General features: G+C 47.3%; 1 protein-coding gene across 1 annotated transcript in view; it reads right to left on the reverse strand.

Annotated features, from left to right (window-relative positions):
• Positions 1 to 265: 265 nt before the first annotated feature.
• Positions 266 to 18,581, reverse strand: part of trabd2a (TraB domain containing 2A) — a 33,616-nt gene continuing 15,300 nt past the window's right edge. Inside the window, exons 5-7 of the mRNA XM_047014929.1 lie at positions 6,598 to 6,688; positions 3,394 to 3,663; positions 266 to 1,033 (exon numbers count right to left, since the gene is read on the reverse strand). Of these exons, the coding sequence (XP_046870885.1) occupies positions 838 to 1,033; positions 3,394 to 3,663; positions 6,598 to 6,688 (557 nt within the window). The 3' untranslated portion in view covers positions 266 to 837. The remainder of the gene's footprint in view (positions 1,034 to 3,393; positions 3,664 to 6,597; positions 6,689 to 18,581) is intronic.

Raw genomic sequence — 18,581 nt, forward strand, 5'->3', positions numbered from 1 at the left:
TAGCAGTGGCTTTACAGATTTCACTCAACACACACTGAACAAGCCCGACGGCTACTAGGGTGTGCAAACATATCAGCGTCTTCACTCCGACTTTAGCACCAACGTATTAACTAAATAGATATTTTTTGTTCTCTCAACACTATAGCAAAATATTACAATTTCACGCCACAAAAGAGGAGAGAGCTACACGATGATGAAAGTAATTTCTGACGACGTTGTATGACCAGGGTTTAAAGAAGGTACAGGGAAGACAGCAACGTGGATGAACAGTTACAAGAAAGACATTTATTTAGATGATCTACAACTATATTGTAAAATAAATTAAACACAAAATTTCTATGTAAAACATTAACAATTTCCTCACAGCACAAACAACCCCAAAAAGCCATAGTTAACAATGGTACAATCATGTTTCTACCCCCACACAAAATCCAATTCCAATCTAGGGGAAACCATTATGGGTTATGGTAGTTAGTATCTGACGTAGTTTCAAAAATATACTGTAATACTATTTATAAACAACAAACATTGACATTCAACCATTAATTTTCATATTTCTAAAATGCATCTATAATATGTAGATACAGTATATACAATTTCCCCACAGTATTATGCGATACAAAACCGATTCTTCTCAAAGTGAAGAATAAATAAAGGGTGGACGAGATGTTTTCGTTTTGTAAAGGTAAGAGCTGATTGGGTTCCTAAAAAACAAAAAAGGGATAAACAAACAAAAAACTATCGAACGTAGAGGTTAGAACAAAGGATTTTGGTGTTGTTACAATCAAATCAGGTAACCGTTCCATCCCGTTTCCGAACAGCGTTTGCGCTTCCGCTCTAGACCAGCAGAGTCCACGCGTGAAGGAACAGCGCTAGCAGCAGGTTGAGGGCCGACCAGGACGGGGCAGGAGACGAGCCTGACGACGGCCTCCCGTGATTGGCTCTCCCGTGATGGACTCTCTCCGGGGGCTTCGCGGTGATGTAGCCATTGATGATGCGCACCAGCGGGGGAGGTGGTGATTGGACCGTGGTGCTGGAAACACAGGGAAGGACGCTACGGGTTAGAATCATTCCCAGCAGGAGCTCTGATCGTAACACGCACAACTCTGTGATTGATTAGCATGTCTAGTCCCTTGCCTTACAGAACAGGTCCGCTCCTATGATGAGACATGAATGAGTTTTGTTGGACTTTCCACAGTTGCAGTTTAAAAGCAGTCAATTTAATTCTCTAAAGGGTGCCAAGAAAGTCCAGATCATGTTAGTGTCCACTTCTGAAAATCCTGATTGATCGCACAAAAGTGCTTCAGCATGTTAATTCGACGTCGACAGATTGTAAAGTGAAACATCTTGGAAGCAACATTAAAGGTCATCCCCCCCTGGGAAATCCTCCAGTGCCGCCCGAACCACAAGTCACGACGGCCATGATTAAAGACAAAACAACACAATGGAAATCCGAACGCACCACAACGCAAACAGGGACGACTCCGAGAAAGCCACGACCAATAACTCGAGTTTTACAAGAGACACAAGCGATCCGTGGGAAGAGCTTGCTAAGGTGCCAACGTTGGGGCCAGCTGGCTGCAGTGGCCCAGACCTAGGACTGGGATGCCAGTGCTCCTGGAGGGCAGTGGGCCATAGTCTATCCAGCTAGCCCACTGAGCCTGGCTATTAAATGGTTTCTGCCGGCCTGTTTGAAGCCAGGCTGCAGGGTTGCTGCCGTTGTGACTGGGTCCCAGCCAGTCAAAACAAACACTGGAGTCCTATATAGGACCGTTGCCTGAGAGAGAGAGAGACCATACCCCTGCTACCTCTCCCAGAAGCAAATTAAATTAAATAAGGACCAGACACTAGAATGTTCTTAATAAGACCATGTTCGGTTGAAGTGGTTGTTTAACAGGTGGGCTTAGTAGTAAGGTGAGGACTAATCATGGTGGTGAACGTTTTAGGCACATGTGCCCAGAGTTGAAACCTACTATTGCGTTTTTAATAAGACCTAAATGCAAATCTTTTCATCCTATGGCATATGCTTGTGGTTACTAATATTTACATTTCATTGATTGGCCTTGGCTACAGTACTTGGATTTAGCCTTGGATTTTGTGCTTATTTTAGAAAAGTTACGTTTATTTCTTTTTTTTTTGGGGGGGGGGGGGTTTATTGCCTTGAGTTCTGGAACTTTAAGCGGGTTTATTTTAGTTTAACCTGCGTTACAAAGACCTGCCATTGAAATCTGGAGCGTGGAGCGTAATCAAGTCTGACGCGTCACGCATCAAAAAGACCAGAGAAATGCTGCTTTGTTCTTCAACCGCTCCCCCCCAAAAAAAGATGACTTGAAAAAATTATTGCTCAAATGCTCCTCAGTGAAAATCTGGAATATGAATAATAACGTGACCCCGTTTTCAGACATAACATCCACATTTGGACCGTTTTTCTTTTTTTTTCCTTGAAGGGAAAACGTGCCCTTCAATCATGTTCCTCTCATTTGGCTCTTGCAAGCTAAGGAACCACTGAAATCTCCCGTGTATGTTGGGACCAGCCACAGTAAACAGGCTTTTTTTTCTCCATAAAGAACAAATAAATAAAGTCTGGAGTAGCAGACTCTGACAGACCCTGGACTGACACGCAGGAGTCCGAAGCGGAGTCCAAATAAATTCTTCCAGTGTTTGAAAACGTAAATGACATTCACATCCTACATCTGTGTCAACAGTTTCGGAAACAAACAGGGATTGAGGCTGCGAGTCAGTTTCCACCACCTCGCAACAACTTGACTAGACGCAACAATCACAAAAATACACGTTTCTTGTTCCAATTCAAACAAGTACACGTGTTATTATGACAACGGGTTTAATCTCCCCGTCGATATTGTTCAAACGGGTCAACAGAAGGTACAGGTACATCAAAAGAAGCACACAGACTCTTAACAGTTAAGCAAGATGTATATAGTTACTCGTTACGGTTATACTTAGAACAGATACAAAAACATTTGGGGCCACAAAGGGCCTAAGGCTTGGACCGATCGGATGCATGTTTCCCAAGTGAGCGGATACTGCACACCCGGATCCACCAGCCCAGTGGCAGGACCAGTCTAGACAGATTCCTACCCTGACAGGCAGAGCAGGTAGGAGGGCTAGGCGTCGCATAAGGAGCTGGAGACCTGATACGATGGCTGGTTTAGCCTGCAGGCCTGAGAGGGGGGAAGTGTCAGTTAGATCCTGTAGATGGGTGTGTGGGGGGGGGGGGGGGGGGTGGAGGGAGGGAGGGCGGCGGCTACTGGCCAGACCTGAGCTGCCAACTGATACCCGAGAGATTTGCCCCACCAACAACCAGGACTAACATTTGAAGGCCGCAATGCCGGCCTTCGACCCAGAGGTCGTTCAAACTTCAGCCCTTCTCACCTCTCCTCGATGCGGACCCAGAGGTCGTTGAACTGCCGGTGCCTCTGCTTCTTCTGCTTGTTGCGTCGCTTCTTCTTCAGCTTGCGCTCCACTTTCTCCAGCAGGTCCAGGCTGTCTGGCAGCAGCATGTGGGGCAGCGAGCCGTCCTCCAGGGGTCGCTGCTGGTCCTCGTGGAGCTCGTGGAGGAAGGGCTCCAGGTGAGGGGGCTCGTCCACGTCCTGACCCAGGGAAAGGCCCGTCTGAACCGGGTAAAACTTGGAGCCTCTCCCGCTGCAAGGAAACGAGAGAAATGGCACGAGATGAGCATAAAACAAGGAAAAAGACGGACTAAGCTTATTCCCTAAGCCTTATGATGAGTGTGATGGCTATGCAGGCGAGTTTTGCATCTGTTCAATGGCGACATAGGATTCGGAATAATCCAGTTGAGATATCTAAACTGTGTTGATTTGGATACCCTTCGCTCCCATTCCAAGATTTAAGAGCCATCTGCTTCTGATGAATCATTGGCCATCCCTGATGAGTTAATTCACACACACATACATGTGGTTTCAAATTATGTTTAAAACATTACAGGAATCCATTACAGCTGGACTGGTGCGAATGAAGTGGGAAGCCAAACCCCTTTATCCACTCGGTTGTGCATATTTACGACGGAATGTTCCGATCACCAGGCTTCCTGTGTCTCCTCCAATCTCGGCTCCAATTTATCGAAGAAATATGTGTGTGTGTGCGTTCGTGTGTGCTGTTTGCGGAATATGAAGAGGGGAAAAATAGACCGAAAATCAAACAGAGTGCATGGTTCCGTTCAGTGCATGCATGTGCGTGCCTATGTGTGAGAAAGAGAGCAGCTGACTTCAGGCCTGGGTTCAAGAGGACATATCTGAGATTCTCCCAGATAACACAGGGATTATTTTTCCTGGGTGAAACCTATCTTCACCATCTTGCTCTCTTCTCCTGGGACTAGCCTCTGGGCTCCTGTCTGTCTGCCTGTCTGCCTGCCTGCCTGCCTGCCTGCCTGTCTGTCTGCCTGTCTGCCTGTCTGTCTGTCTGTCTGTCTGTCTGTCTGTCTGTCTGTCTGTCTGCCTGGTCTGATCATGCAGGTGGAGAGAGACAAGGCCAGCCACATTACCCACTGATTGGCACACCGAGATAGCCACCCACAGTCACAACAGTGGCACAACAGGAGGCCTGCACTATCTAGCACCGCTGCTATGGATAGACATCTCCGTCAGATGGAAGGGAGCTGACAGGTTGATAACCTACAGTGCCAACGAAAAGATGTGACAGTCTGATTCCTTCCGTGGGGAAAACCTTTATTCCCCCTACACAACAAGACAAAACATATATATTTTTTTTTTTTTACACGCATATGAGTTTCCTTTCGAGAAGTCCTTGCCTCTGAACAACCGCGTTCGCCCCCCCGAAAAGTTTCTCGCTCCGTTTCCCGCCCTTAACGACGGCAGCCCCACAATGACACGCAAGTCGCCGCCTTTCAAGCAAACATCTAACACGCCATTGTCCCAGGAGCCCCGTCCCCTTCCCCCGGAAACACTTAGCCGGTATACCGGCACCGTTCCCATGTGCCACCGGCCGACCCTGGGACCCGCAAGAGCCTTTTTTTTTTTTCAATGACGGCAGCTTAAGAGCCGTGCAAATCAAAATTCATACTGGCCGTCAGGACCCGAGAAGCCGAGCTCGCGGCGAACACAAAGACCCCGTTTGAGTCGGGGGGTGAATGTGGATCCCAAAGGGGGGGTGGGGGGGTGTTGTGGAGCTGATGAAGTGGATGGTGGTTATTCAGACGGCTCGGGGGGAGGCTCGGGGATTCTGGAGGATGGGTTCGGCCACGAGGAGGCGTTCCAACGCGGCGGCGCAAAAAGAGGCGGCCACCCTGACGAGGGTGTTATTTATTATTCCTTTTTCAAATTGCCCGACATCCACATCGAAAATGCGACTCATTACCTGATTAGCGGATTACGAGCCAGTCCCAGCGAGAAACGTGCAATGGTTGCCCAATGTCCCTCAAGTCAACAACGAGGGGGTGGGGGGGGATATGTAAAGCTAATACTGATTCAATAAAGAGGTGAAGACACATGCATCGTCAGAAGGAGCAGCGGATCTTCCTGCAGAGGAACACGGAAAAAGGCTTCTCGCTGGTGAGTTCTGCAATTGTTCGAAGATAACACATTTTTCACGACAGCCCGAGCGGAACTCAACATCTGTTTTAGGTCTCGGGGTGAAATTACACCAAGTAGGAGTGTGCTTACTTGGAAAATGATTTCCATTTGAAATTCGGTCAAAAACAAATAAATACCACACAGGCCCGGGGCAACGGGTACATGCCGAACAAGGCAGACGGCCGTGTAACCATACACCGATTTAAGTGATAAAATATGGTGTGCCAATTTTACAGGGACCGGTTTCTCGAAGAAATCATAATAAGAAACAAATCTGAGGAAGAACAAGATACTCTCTTCTTTTTTGGGGACCAAAGGTAGGCCGGTATTCACCACAGGAACCTTGTAAAGGTGGGGTGAGACCTTATGCGAGCAAACCCGTTTGAAACCCCAGTGGTATAGATGTTTATGGTCTAGATGTTCTCGAGCGGTTTAGTTATACAATTTCCCTTAAAACCATGGTAACCTTTAAGTGGTCCACACTGGATTCCAGTAGAGACCAGATCGTTCCTGCTAACCAGTGACAAAAAAAGGGATACCACTCAACTGGCTTTGTGGTCTCAACTTGTTTATCGCTTCAATATTGTGTTCCAAAGCCCAGGCGAAGACAAGCATCTGTGAAGCAATGCTTCAGTTCCTACAACCCTAACAAGCTTGTGGCTGACAGAAGCAAAGGTCTTCCTCCCTGTCGTTCAGAAGCCACGTTTCCTGGACTTAAGGCCATGACTGAACAGGTACATTTTCCTCGAATCAATGAGTTTGTACTTTTCTCTTTTTCAATCAATCCACCGTCCATAGGGTACAACAACCTTGAAGCTTACCTGTGTGTGTGTGTGTGTGTGTGCATGCATTACAACAACTGTTTGTTCAAAGTGATCACTTTCAGGTGTCGGCAGACGCTAAGACAGGGTTCGGGGGAAGTTGAGATACGGAGCGGCGGGGGGGTGAGGGGTTAAGGGAGGAGAAGAGGTGTGTTCAGGGGGAGGGGTGGGGGGGGGAGTGAGGACAGCTCAGGGTGTATTATTACCTGTTAATGGTCTGCCCAGCGGGAGTGTGCTCCACTTCGTATCCTTGACTCCTCAGCACATCAATCACCGTGTTGTTGCCCAGGAAGTGACCTGCAATATAAACAGTTCTCCTTTCAGCCACGGGATCCCAGCAACAACGTCCACTCGTCGCACACTGGAGGAACCGAGCGCTTCGCGGCATGCTTTTACACCGGCCCTCCCTCGCTCCCTCCCTCGCTCCCCACCTGGACCCCACTGAGCGGCGCATGTGACGGACAGACACCAGGACCCTGGGACCTAGTCTACAAGAAGCTCTGGCTGCATTCATATCATGCTTCTAAAACACACACACACAGCGGCCTCCATACACTTGACAATTGGAGGACAGGATGAATACCAGTGAAAGAATAGTTCAGCGTTTCATTTAATTTTTTTACATATATTTTTTGCCATTCTCACTCTATATCGACCGTTCAGTATGACAAGCACGGCAGGGGAGAGAGAGAGAAGGAAAGCAGGACATGCAGCATGGAGGATTCGAACCCGGGACTCTGCAGTAGGGACCCAGCCCACATGGCGTGCGCTCTACCTGGTGAGCCACCGGGTGGGGGCACCCCCCCCCCCTCCCGTCATTCTCTTCCCTTGTTAATAATTGGTGCGGGATCGACGCCGTGTTTACAGGAGTGTTTAATGAAGCCCAGCGGCTGAAGGGGGGGGAGGGATGGGGGGGGGAGGTGAGGGGGGTTGCCCTCTGACCTGGACGGAAAGACCTCCACCTCCTCTCCTTTCTCCTCCACCCCTCCTAACAACCCCTCTCTCGTCTCCATCCCTTCCCTTTCTCCCTTCCACTCTCCGTCTCCTCCTCCTCCTCTTCTCTCGGGCTCCTCCACTCCAAAACCCAACTAGGTGTAGTGAGGCATTGAGGCTTCAGGTTGCTTGCATGTCAAGAGGTCTCCATTCTCCTCCACACACTCACAATGGGAGTTGGGGGGGGGGGGTTCATTGTGTTCAACTGCTCAGCCATGCACCATAGAAATGGGTAAACAAAGGCCCCAGGGTCCTAATCTAGCCCTAATGGAGGGCCGTAACCATCAAGGCACCTTTCTGTAGGGCCGGCCAAGCCAGTCAGCTTCTCACACAGGCAGGGGGAGCCGCGGAGATGAGGACTACAGGTGGGCCATCAGCTGAGAAGTACGCTCTTGTTATGAGTTGAAACCAAAAGGAATATATCTTTTGAATGTCAGGACAGAAGACAAGAAAATGGCTTCGAGTCCACACCGACGGCAACGAGGCTTGCGGGGAAGGGAAGATTTTTCCGGAAGATGGGGAGAATGTTTAAGCCGATGGTATTTGCTGTGTTTGTGTGTTCTTTGGAAACGATTCTAAAAATGAGACTCATGTGCTCTAGAGTACACAACGAAGAGCACTTTGGCGTTTCCATGGGGACCCATCATTACTGAACTCCTTAACTACCACAGGTCACTAATAAACTACAAATTAGGCAATGAATAACTACCGATGACTCAACAGTGACCTGTACAGAAACGATAGGACCTTGACTTAAGGTCAGCAAATCAGTATTTGCACTTGGAACAATCAGTACCATATTTCTGATACAACAATGTTGGAGGGCAATACAATGTGCTTCTGCGGCAAGCGCAAAGCGTAGACACGAGTGAAAAACAACACAGCGAAATACACTAAACCCCACGAAAAGTGCCAGCCTCGAAACAGATGTACCCTTCTGCTCTAACCCTGTGTTGCATCGCTGGTTGGTGGTGGTATTGGGTGGTTGGGGCGAGGTTGGGGGGGGGGCCCAAAGAGTGGGAGGGAGACGGGAAAAGGGAGAAGGAGGGGGAAGGTGGGCCTGCCCGTGCTTGGAAACACGGCTCAACCTGATTTATGAGAGGGGAGGGGGGGGGGGGGGTCACTTCACGGGGGGGATTACGGTGGGACAAATGGAGAGGCCACCGCGACACTGGGACACTGAGGGGGAAACTTCAAAGGGGAAGCCCCCCCGTGCGAACGGACTGAGTGCCACCAATAGTCCCTTAGGCTGGACCTCGCGAGTTAAGCCGTCGATCTGGAGCTGCGCTCCGGGACTGGGGCTACGCGCTGACGGGGACTTATACGGGGAGAAGGCAGGGCTGGCTGCGACGGCCAGAAGACATGGAACGTCATCAAATAACAGTACCAACATTCCGATAAGAGTGTGCGTGAGTGTGTGTGTGTGTGCGTGTGTGAAGGACTAAACAGTGCTGGGACTTTGGACCCGCCAGACATATCGCAGACCGCGTGGTGTGACAAAGCCAGAAGAGCGACCGAGGGTCGGTTCAGAAGATGGATAATTGCAAACTTATATGAAAACATGAAACTCGAGTCGTTAAAAGGTGATTAACCACTGAAATAACAGTTTACTTAGAGGGCTGGCTACATTGACTCAAATGAGCCCATTCGCGTATTGATGTTAATGTGGGACTCAGTGCCCAAGCACTTCACATGTACATGCGAGTTTCCCCATTTGAGGCATAGCCGAAGCCCCTGAGATGGCAGCACAGGTCAGAAACAAATTGGATCCCACATAGGTGATCCAAAAACTCTCGCAGCAGCATCCCTTCCAATAATAGCTTAGGCCTAATCACGCTAAAATGTTTCAAATCGATTCCTGTTCCATCACGGGGGGAATTAAATGCTCAAACAAAAACAGGCATTTCTGATTACAGATGATTGACGTCTTGGCCCGAGAAAGAGAAAGAAAGCGAGAGAGCGCGAGCGAAAGCGAGAGAGCGAGCAAGCGAAAGTGAGAGAGAAAGTGTGTGTGTGTGTGTGAGAGAGAGAGAGAGAGAGAGAGAGAGAGCGAGCGACAGAGAGCCAGAGAGCAAGAGAGCGAGAGAAGAAACCGAAAATTATGCTTCAACTGTAACACTTTTCTTGCAATTACTCTGTCTTTGCATTGTAGCCTTTGGCAGCCAAAAGGACCTCCAGCTCCAGATCCATCAGGTGATTCCTGACAACCTCTCCCTGCTCACAGTGGGCCTTTGAACCCCACCTGGCATGCGAGCAGAAAGAAAACCCTTCTTCCAAATCAACTGACCACGGTACTAGACCTGGTCTAGAAATGCCAAGCTAGGCCTTTAGAACGTCTGACAAGTCGTCTCTCTCTGAAAGCGAACAGCGACGGGCGAAAGCTCCTATCGCAAGACGACACGATACTTCCCTGGGTGTGCCACTTACTCCGAGGCGGGCTAATCTACCGTTACAAATGTACGGCTACTGTGATACACGGTTCTTTTCGCGTTTGCGCTGGCTCGCAACGGTTTGTCCCAGAGCGCTACTGGCTTCTGCGAGGGTTCCGATAAAGCAGCAGCAAGCAACGTGTTCGAACACGAGTCTGTCTGTGACGTTTGGTCTGTCAGCCGGTGCCCTGAGCTCTCTTTCTGACAGAGGGGTGCCTCGAAGGCTTCCTGCGGTTGAGAGTGCACACACAGAGCCGTCCTCATCATTACTCATACTGGTCCATCCTTCGACCGCCCGTCAAAAGGGGAGGGAGGGGTGGAGTTATGGAGAGGGGGAGGCAAAGTGTGATGAAATGGTCGTGCTCGAAAAACAAAAGATCAGAAAGACCGGCCCAGTTGCGAGAGTCCATCTGAGGTCTCTCTTGCACACCCACCGTGCGTGTGGAGAGGCATGCATCAAGGCCGGGAGAGAGCCAGTTCGTATGGGTCGAACGGGACCTGACGCCGCGTGGAATATCGACGGTGCTGAATGGTCTTATTGACACCGAGCATGCTTCCGGAGAGGCCTGTGGACGGGCCAAAGTCAACCGCCCAACATTCATCGTGGTCACTTCAGGTGGCATACCAAGGCCGCAAAACTCCACCCCGAGCAAACCTGATGGTGTATATAAGAGCAGTGGCTGGGCTGAAAGCTTCCTTTCAACACTTCCACTGCAGGATTCTGTTTTTTTGTGTGTTTTTTTTTTACAACTTTGAAGTGACGCGGAATTTACCCATTTCTGTCAGTCTAATGGACCAATGTCCATTGTCAGTAGTTAAATACTAACAAACCGATCTCTCTCAGTGAAACATTTTGGCTATAAAAGCAGACAGTGCTTCCAATCTTTCTCCGGTAATTAGAACATATGGCAAGCCTTTAAATATAGTTTCTTTCCATACATTGCAATATTTACATTACAACTTGTAACCGGGGCTGAGCGGCAGTTACCAAAACATTACGCATGCTAAGTAAATAAACGTCCAGAACACCATTCAGTGCCATGGAGGCCCATTCTGCTGTTTATGTCCACATCTCTCTCGTAGGCTGCATTCCTGACAGCCACAAAGAACTGCAGTCTGTTAGAGGCAGAGAGCACTGCAGTCTGTTAGAGGCAGAGAGCACTGCAGTCTGTTAGCGGCAGAGAGCACTGCAGTCTGCTCGAGGCAGAGGCAGAAAGCACTGCAGTCTGTTAGAGGCAGACAGCACTGCAGTTTGCTCGAGGCAGAGGCAGAAATCACTGCAGTCTGCTGGGGGCAGGGGCAGAGAGCACTGCAGTCTGCTGGGGGCAGAGGCCGAGAGGGGAGGGAGGAGCGCTGACAAGTACAGTAGGAGTACATTAGTATCCCTCACTGCAGCCAAGATGGCTCAAGCTGTTAAATAACTAGGACCTACTAAAACGGACTGCCAATACGCCCTCCTCTGCTACATGATTACCAAGTGTTAAAGTTCTAGAGACCGTAAGGACTTTTATTTGACAGGACTTGATGCGATGGTGAAATGTTCTAAAAACCGGCATGCTCTTTTGAGGTAGCTGTAAGGTCGCCTTGATGAGAACCACGCAGGGCTGGTCCACTGAGATATGTCCTGTTTGAGGGGGGGGGAGGAGGGGAAGGGAGGGGGGCTAACACTAGGTAAACATGTCAACAAGGACCTGGAGTCCCCCCCCCCCCCCCTCCTCTCCTCTCCCCTCCCCTCCCTCCCCCCTCTCCTTCTCCGGTCAAAACAACTGAGTAAACAGCTTTAATAGGGCTTCCAGAGACGCCTGCCCTGCCCTGTCCTGGACAGCCTGTTCAGACCTGGAGCCTAAAACCTGGAGCAGAGGGAACTTGGAGTCCTCTCCCAGTCCACCGAGGCGGAACGTCCATTCACGCCCCTTTTTAACACCAACTACTTAACACAGGTGAAACATGGGCGAGCGGATTGTCTGAACGGGTCGGGCCCGTGTCCTCTGACCCGTCTGGCTGAATTAGGAAGTGGTCAATTCCGACCCGTGCTCCGTTTCTGATCATTATACGTGACTTTGCACTAATGGATGGAGAAAGGCGAGTGGAATGGAAAAAAGACCATCCGTAAGGATGTTACGAAAAGTACATTACGCAAAACAGGACCCGCATGATGAAGAAGAAGAAGAAAACGGTTTAATTGGAAAATAACGGCCTTGTACCGTTCCAGCACAAGCGAAGCCAGTGAGTACTGAACTGTGTAACTACCGTCTTCAGCCGTCACGAGCCAGTTGCTATGACACAGAAATACAGAAAATAACAGATTCATTTACTGCCATAATTGCCCCCCCCTGACCTTTCAAAACGACCCAATATTCTAATAATGCAGACTGTCATTCTAAACAGGACAGTCACTAGAATAATCCAGTTTCTCTGCTGCTACAGATTGGCTGCAAAATCAATGTACTAAATCAGAATTTATACGAGCACCAAATCTCTTTCGGCCTTGGGTACCTTGGCTTATTGTATTGATGTAGATCCTATATTAAACCTCGTATATAAAGTAAAAGTAGCGATTCGAGCCAAACGAAACCTTGACATGTTGTTGCAGTATTCTACCATGAACTCATTAATAACTTTGCTCCTTTCTGAAGATGAAGTCATACAATTTCCTTCAAAACGATACATTTCTTGAGTCAATGAGCATTTAAGCAGCTGTACTTTTCCGACAACCCCCTGGCATCGCAAGACCTGCCGGTTCAGGATTTCAAGACTAAAACGCAGTTGGAAATAATCGTTGGTGGAAGAGCGCGAGGGAGAGCCGGGCACAGAAGATAATGTAGGGAGAAGGCGAGGGCGAGATTGAAATCAAGGTGGATGAGGAAAGACATGACAAACAAACAATGGAGGAATTTTGATTCCGGAGATGCCAGTGTGATAACCAGAGACCGGGAGGGCATCGGTGAATGGGATCAGGTTCATACTTAAACACTTCACTATGACCGCATAAGACTTTAACTTGACATGCTGCCCATGTAAAGTCTGCATTTTTGGTGGATACTGACATGAAATCCTATATAATTAGCTTCACTGGGCCAGCATACAATCAGAGGATGATAGACAGGATAACCACACAACTGTCACAGTCAAAATAAAATCAACAATGTCCACCCAGTGAAAAATAAAGTCCTGGCAGCCAAGTCATTTTGCGTCGAGCAGATTTCCAACCTAAATAGGATGTATGGGGTTTGTGTCATGTGATGTGGACACACTTTCTTTTTCGGCATTTTCTCAATAGCTTCATGCACCAACAAGAACATTTCAAAACCGTCACATAAAATAGCCGACATGAATACAGTCATTCGATAGACGGGTCTCTTTTGGCAAAAAGGATCAAGACTGAACAGGAATGGCTACATCCGGCTTGGATGTAACTGGAGTTTTAAGGTGGGCATGTGCAGCTGTGCTCGACACATATTCTTCTTTGGGTTCCCGCTATGAACCATAAAACCCAGGACGTACAGATGAGAAAGGTGTGAAGCCATTTCTTAAATAAACCAGCTTGAAAAGTGTGTGGTGGCACAGGCTCTTTGGAGCCAGCAAAGGGATTACATATCTCTGGCTCGTTTGTTCATGCCTGAGCCTTGCCAACGAAAGCGAGGGAAATTATGAGAGTTGAACGCCAACAAGCCCCTTTACTATGGGCAATGAAAGACAGATCAAAGTTAGAATTCCATAAAAGTGAGACGTTTCGAAAAATAAACGGCATCTCAAGTCCAAATCTTTTGCCATGGAATGTCTTAAAAAATATATATATATATACATTTTTTATCATCTCTAGGACTAAACACATTCTAGATCAAGAGAGAGCGAATCAGGCAGTAATTCGGATTTCAGATGATTTGAGAGAAATCCATGTTTGTACAGAGCCTTGCGGATTGTCTTCTAGAAGTGGGGTGTGAGTCAATCTGAAGACCCAACACAGCCCGCAGGCCTGTTCCATCTCAGCTGTTCAACTCATCTACTGTTTCCATCTTTCCCATTCCTTCCAGCTAACCCTCTCCGGAAAGACACAACGGCATGTTTCCCAGAAACCCTGTAAACAATGCAGTAATATAACAAAACAAGACCAGCCGTCCATCTTGGCTCACTAAATACCTATCTGATGTTGTTTTCCAAGACCAGAAATCATGTTTTTCTGATTACAGCCTTTTTCAGTGGACTTGCATTTCTAGAAATGAAAGACATGTTAAAGCTCGTGATTTCTTTCGTAAGCATTCAATCACGTCCCCAAATCCAACGCCAGTAGCACACAAACAGTGCTCAGACCATTATTTGACAGAAGTATAATATGACGTGTAGTCTGACATACAAAAAAAGGGATGTCACTTCACCTTTAAACAAAAGAGAGAAGCTGTCCAGGCCTTTGTTAGGCCTTCATCCAGTAGTGGATGAAGGCCTGGACGCATGCAACACCTATACTGGACGATGGCCTGGATGCAACATATATAGAGCTATATTTATAATTTTGCATTGGTCATGTACTTCCTCAGTGACAACTGTATGCACTACATGCATAGTTGCAACATCATTCCAGTTCAGGGTGACACTCCCCCCCCCTCCCTACCACAACCCCAATCCCAACCCCCCACCCCAAAAAGTTGCTTTTTCAATAACGTGGAAGTCACAAATCATTGGAGTTGTGTTTTTCTTATGGCTCTCCCCTCAAGGCACAATTTTGTATGTTTGTAGTCTAAAATGAAAAGGACAAGCTCTCATAACAAGTCCTGCCTGGATCACCAATTGCAGAACAAGACCCACAGATATGTAATTTTCTTTCCTTTCATAGTAGGGAGGGCATTTGTGTGCCAAATGAAAGTTTGGCCGAGGGCAAAAACATCAAGCTTTCTTCCAGGTGCATCAGCTAACCTGGCAGTGGGTTGCAGGGTCAGGGAGCAGAGTTCAGGGAAGTTCAACTCTTTCAATAAATCAGAGGGGCTGTTGTGACAAGTTCTGAGTGATGCTTGAACATCTGAACCACACAGCAGCCAGAGGCTGCCCTATCAGACGGAGGAACACGGCAGGAAACGTGACACAATCGGAATCTAATTTTTGCTCGGAACACTAAATCCTTGATAAGTTTTCCTTGACCGAGTTGTCTTCGTGTAGCTTTTGGAATGTATAATTTTGGATTTATCCTTCATCTTCAACAATGGATCTTGTATTAAATAAACAATGGAAATGTGATTACATGAGTAAAGACAAATGTGCATTTACAGTACAAACTAAATTTACTCCTAACATTTCCAATAAAAACAAATACCAGTTTTCCTTTTTTATCTTTATAAAAAAAATACCCTTATTGTGCATTTCATATTACGTCTATGAAGACCAATAAACACAGATAATTGTGTTGGATCACAGTCTGTGCAATTTTTATGTACGTAATTTAGGTGAATATACTAGTTATTTTCTGATTCTTCACATTGGGACATCCCTACTTTAAATATTGGAGACAGACTAGACTAAATGTTAGGTACGTCAGCGGTGGAATGTAGGGTAGCATTACTCTAGCAAAGAGCTGTGTCTGCAAAGTGTCAACTGTGTGAAGTCTCCTTTTTACTGCCATGTTTGACATCCGTATACTCATGTCAACACCAATAGCTGTAAAACACCAGTTTATGAGACAGAGGAAACAAGAAAATGTTGAACAGATATGAAAGGAGACAACTGGCCCATATCCGCAGAACAGAGAGACTTGGTAATGGAGTGAGTATTTCACTGCTAAGGTATGAAGCAAGCCGCACACTGACAAGCATAGATGATTTGTAAATAACAGCTTAAACTCTCCAACAGCTAAGATAACCCAGACATTCACTTAGCCTGTCTTACCCTGCTGAGGTACCAAAGACAAATCTAATTGTCTGTGAAAAGAGTAAAACATTTCAAAGTACGGTAAACACTGAGGCGGTCAACCATGGTTGTAATTAAACCCACAAATATTTAAATTTGTGGTTGAACTAAAGAGCATGTGATATGCTGAGCAGCTGTAGAAAATGAATAGGCTGCCTCTAACAGCTCACAGGAACTGTACTTGCCTGCAGATATTGAGCACTCGGCCCCTCAACAATATATAAACATATCATTTTATCAAAGACGGAGGGCCAGGGTATGGCAGAAATTATAAGCAACATGGGTACAGATTGTATAGCTGGATTGGGTTACAGTGCTCAAACCCAAAGCAATAATCGTTTCCATATGGTTCTTCCAAATGTACAGTGCACCTCGACCATTATCAGTTACCGTGAGTGATGGCACGAGTATTCCAGTAAAAGGGATGAAAACGGGATGAATTTGAGGATGTAATTAGCTCACAGTTATTTGGTCGTTCCCTTTCCTCAAATGAAAAACAACATACAGTGGCAAGTACAGAAAGAACATGGATATTCTGGACTTTTAATTGCTTTGGGCTATAATGCAAACCGTTGGTGTGTTTTTTTTGGGTGTCCAAATCATTGGTCACGTGATCCTGATTAAACAAATAAAACATCTTTACATTCACAGAGGGCGCCGTGAATTTTGGAGTGTACCAGAACTTTTAACAAACCGAGAGCAGAGTGGATGCGACATCCTTACTTCCATCCAGTTGGAATGCTATGGCAAGGCCTCAAAAGAGCTGTCCATGCAGGTCGGCCAGTAAACTGTTCAGTATACAGGACTGGGACAAAACAGCTTCAGTCCGATGCACAGGACTGACCAACAGTTTCAAATTATTTAGTTCAAGTCAATGCTGACAAAGGGATTGTCACCAGTTCCTTTTTCTTATTTTTTCAGAGAAAGTAATTAATGAATTCGTATTCATTACGATTTCCATTTATATATTTTTAAAATTATTGTGTTTAACCAAATTTGATTCATAGTATATACTGTATATAATACCATGTACCATTTATCTAGGAGCATGCTCTTCAACAGTTGGGTCTTCAACAGTTTTGCTTCAAAACAAAGTTTCAAGCTCCTCCATCTGACAAAGTCAATGTTTCACATGGAGCACTTGGAACAACATTGATATGGCAAATCCATAACCAGCAGGGCAGCTAAGTAAGACACAGACAGATCTTAGACAGATATCCTGTGATTAAAGCAGTTTGTGTTACAGTCACAACAAGTATCAATCTTTTGACCTCATTACTTCTCCATCTGCCAGCCAGTGTGGAGCCAGGGGCTGGCAATGCACTCTGGCGGCCCGCCACGTGTTAGCAGTGTGTCTGGACTAGGAGTGGGACAGTCGACTGGTGGCCCACCAGAGTCCTCAACACCCACACTTTGGTGACCACCGTTCTGCGCCGCCCCCCCCCCCCCCACCACCACCACCACGGAAATAACATTCTTCAAATACCGAATGCATGCGGGAAAGACAGAGTTATGAAAAGAAAGGAGTGGAAGTAAGAGTGTGAGAATGTGGGAGTTTGTATGTTGTATGGTTGTATGCATGCGTATGTGTGTGCGGGGGGGGGGGGGGGGGGGGGGGGTGTTGGAGAGACACACAGAAAAAGAAAAATCTGAAAATCGGGTAAAGCAAAGCTCCAAACTTAAACAACATTGCAGCACATTTCTCACCCCACTGGCTAGAGATAAACCTAAGCCAGTTTCCATATTATTCACTCTGGCATCAGCACCCCAGCCTCCCTCGTCTGCCCAGCTTTAATGGCTCTTTACTGTGAACAGTGAACACCACAGTATAAACAAGAGAGCTTCAGCTTCCATTACACCAAAACACTGACCATGTAATTTGAATTATTTCCTCATACTACAAAGAACCAAATACATTTTTTTCTCCAATTTCTTCCACTCTATTCACCCAACTCAAACATAAAAGAACCTACAATGTCATGTCACCGTTTTCTACAGCTTGTTATCGGACGAATGTCACCTTAAAAGATCTAAAGGAAATACCGACATGCCTCTCTGAACTATTACAATGTAATTTCCCTGCACATCTAGTTTCAGATGTTGGGGAACTTCTGTCCCGACCCCTGATACACATACTCCTACAGCTGGTTATCGGACGAATGTCACCTTAAAAGATCTAAAGGAAATACCGATATGCCTCTCTGAACTATTACAATGTCATTTCCCTACACATCTAGTTTCAGATGTTGGGGAACTTCTGTCGCGACCCCTGATACACATGCTCCAACCTGGCTTTCCGTCACTCCCGAGTTCAGGACACGACCGGTGGGACAGTGCGAGGACATGAGATGGGGGCCCCCTGATAAGGCCGGCTTCACAGCTGATGTTACAGAGCAGCCAGGGGGGGGGGGGGGGGGGGGCCTCGGATGAAGGGCTCCATTGTGAATGGGGGCCCCCGTCTCTCACCTTTCACCCCTCTGGGGAATAATTAAGGACACGTCCCCCCCCCCCCCCTCCTGTCGCTGCGGTCTGTAGCCAAGCCCTCATGATAGGGAGCAACCTGGCCTTCCATGTCTGAGGGTGATGCTCCTGGGCGAACGGCCGGATCGGTTTCACTCACCTTATTGGACGAGGCCCCCTTGTTAAATACCCGCAGGGACGAGTCATGAAATGTAGGCCCTGTTAGACTTGCAAAAGCCAGGAGTCCGGCAGACCTATTAGGCGGTCTCTGCTTTCACTCCCAGACTTCCTGAAGCCTGGGAGCTCAGCAGACTGTGAAGACCTCTGCTAGCATTTAGAGCTGCCACTGTCCACAGAGGAGCGGACCACTCTCTCAACCCTGGGGTTGGACTGATGAAGAGGATAAATAGCTC

Source organism: Hypomesus transpacificus, unplaced genomic scaffold (assembly GCF_021917145.1).
Source record: "Hypomesus transpacificus isolate Combined female unplaced genomic scaffold, fHypTra1 scaffold_27, whole genome shotgun sequence".
Classification (NCBI taxonomy): Eukaryota; Metazoa; Chordata; class Actinopteri; order Osmeriformes; family Osmeridae; genus Hypomesus; species Hypomesus transpacificus.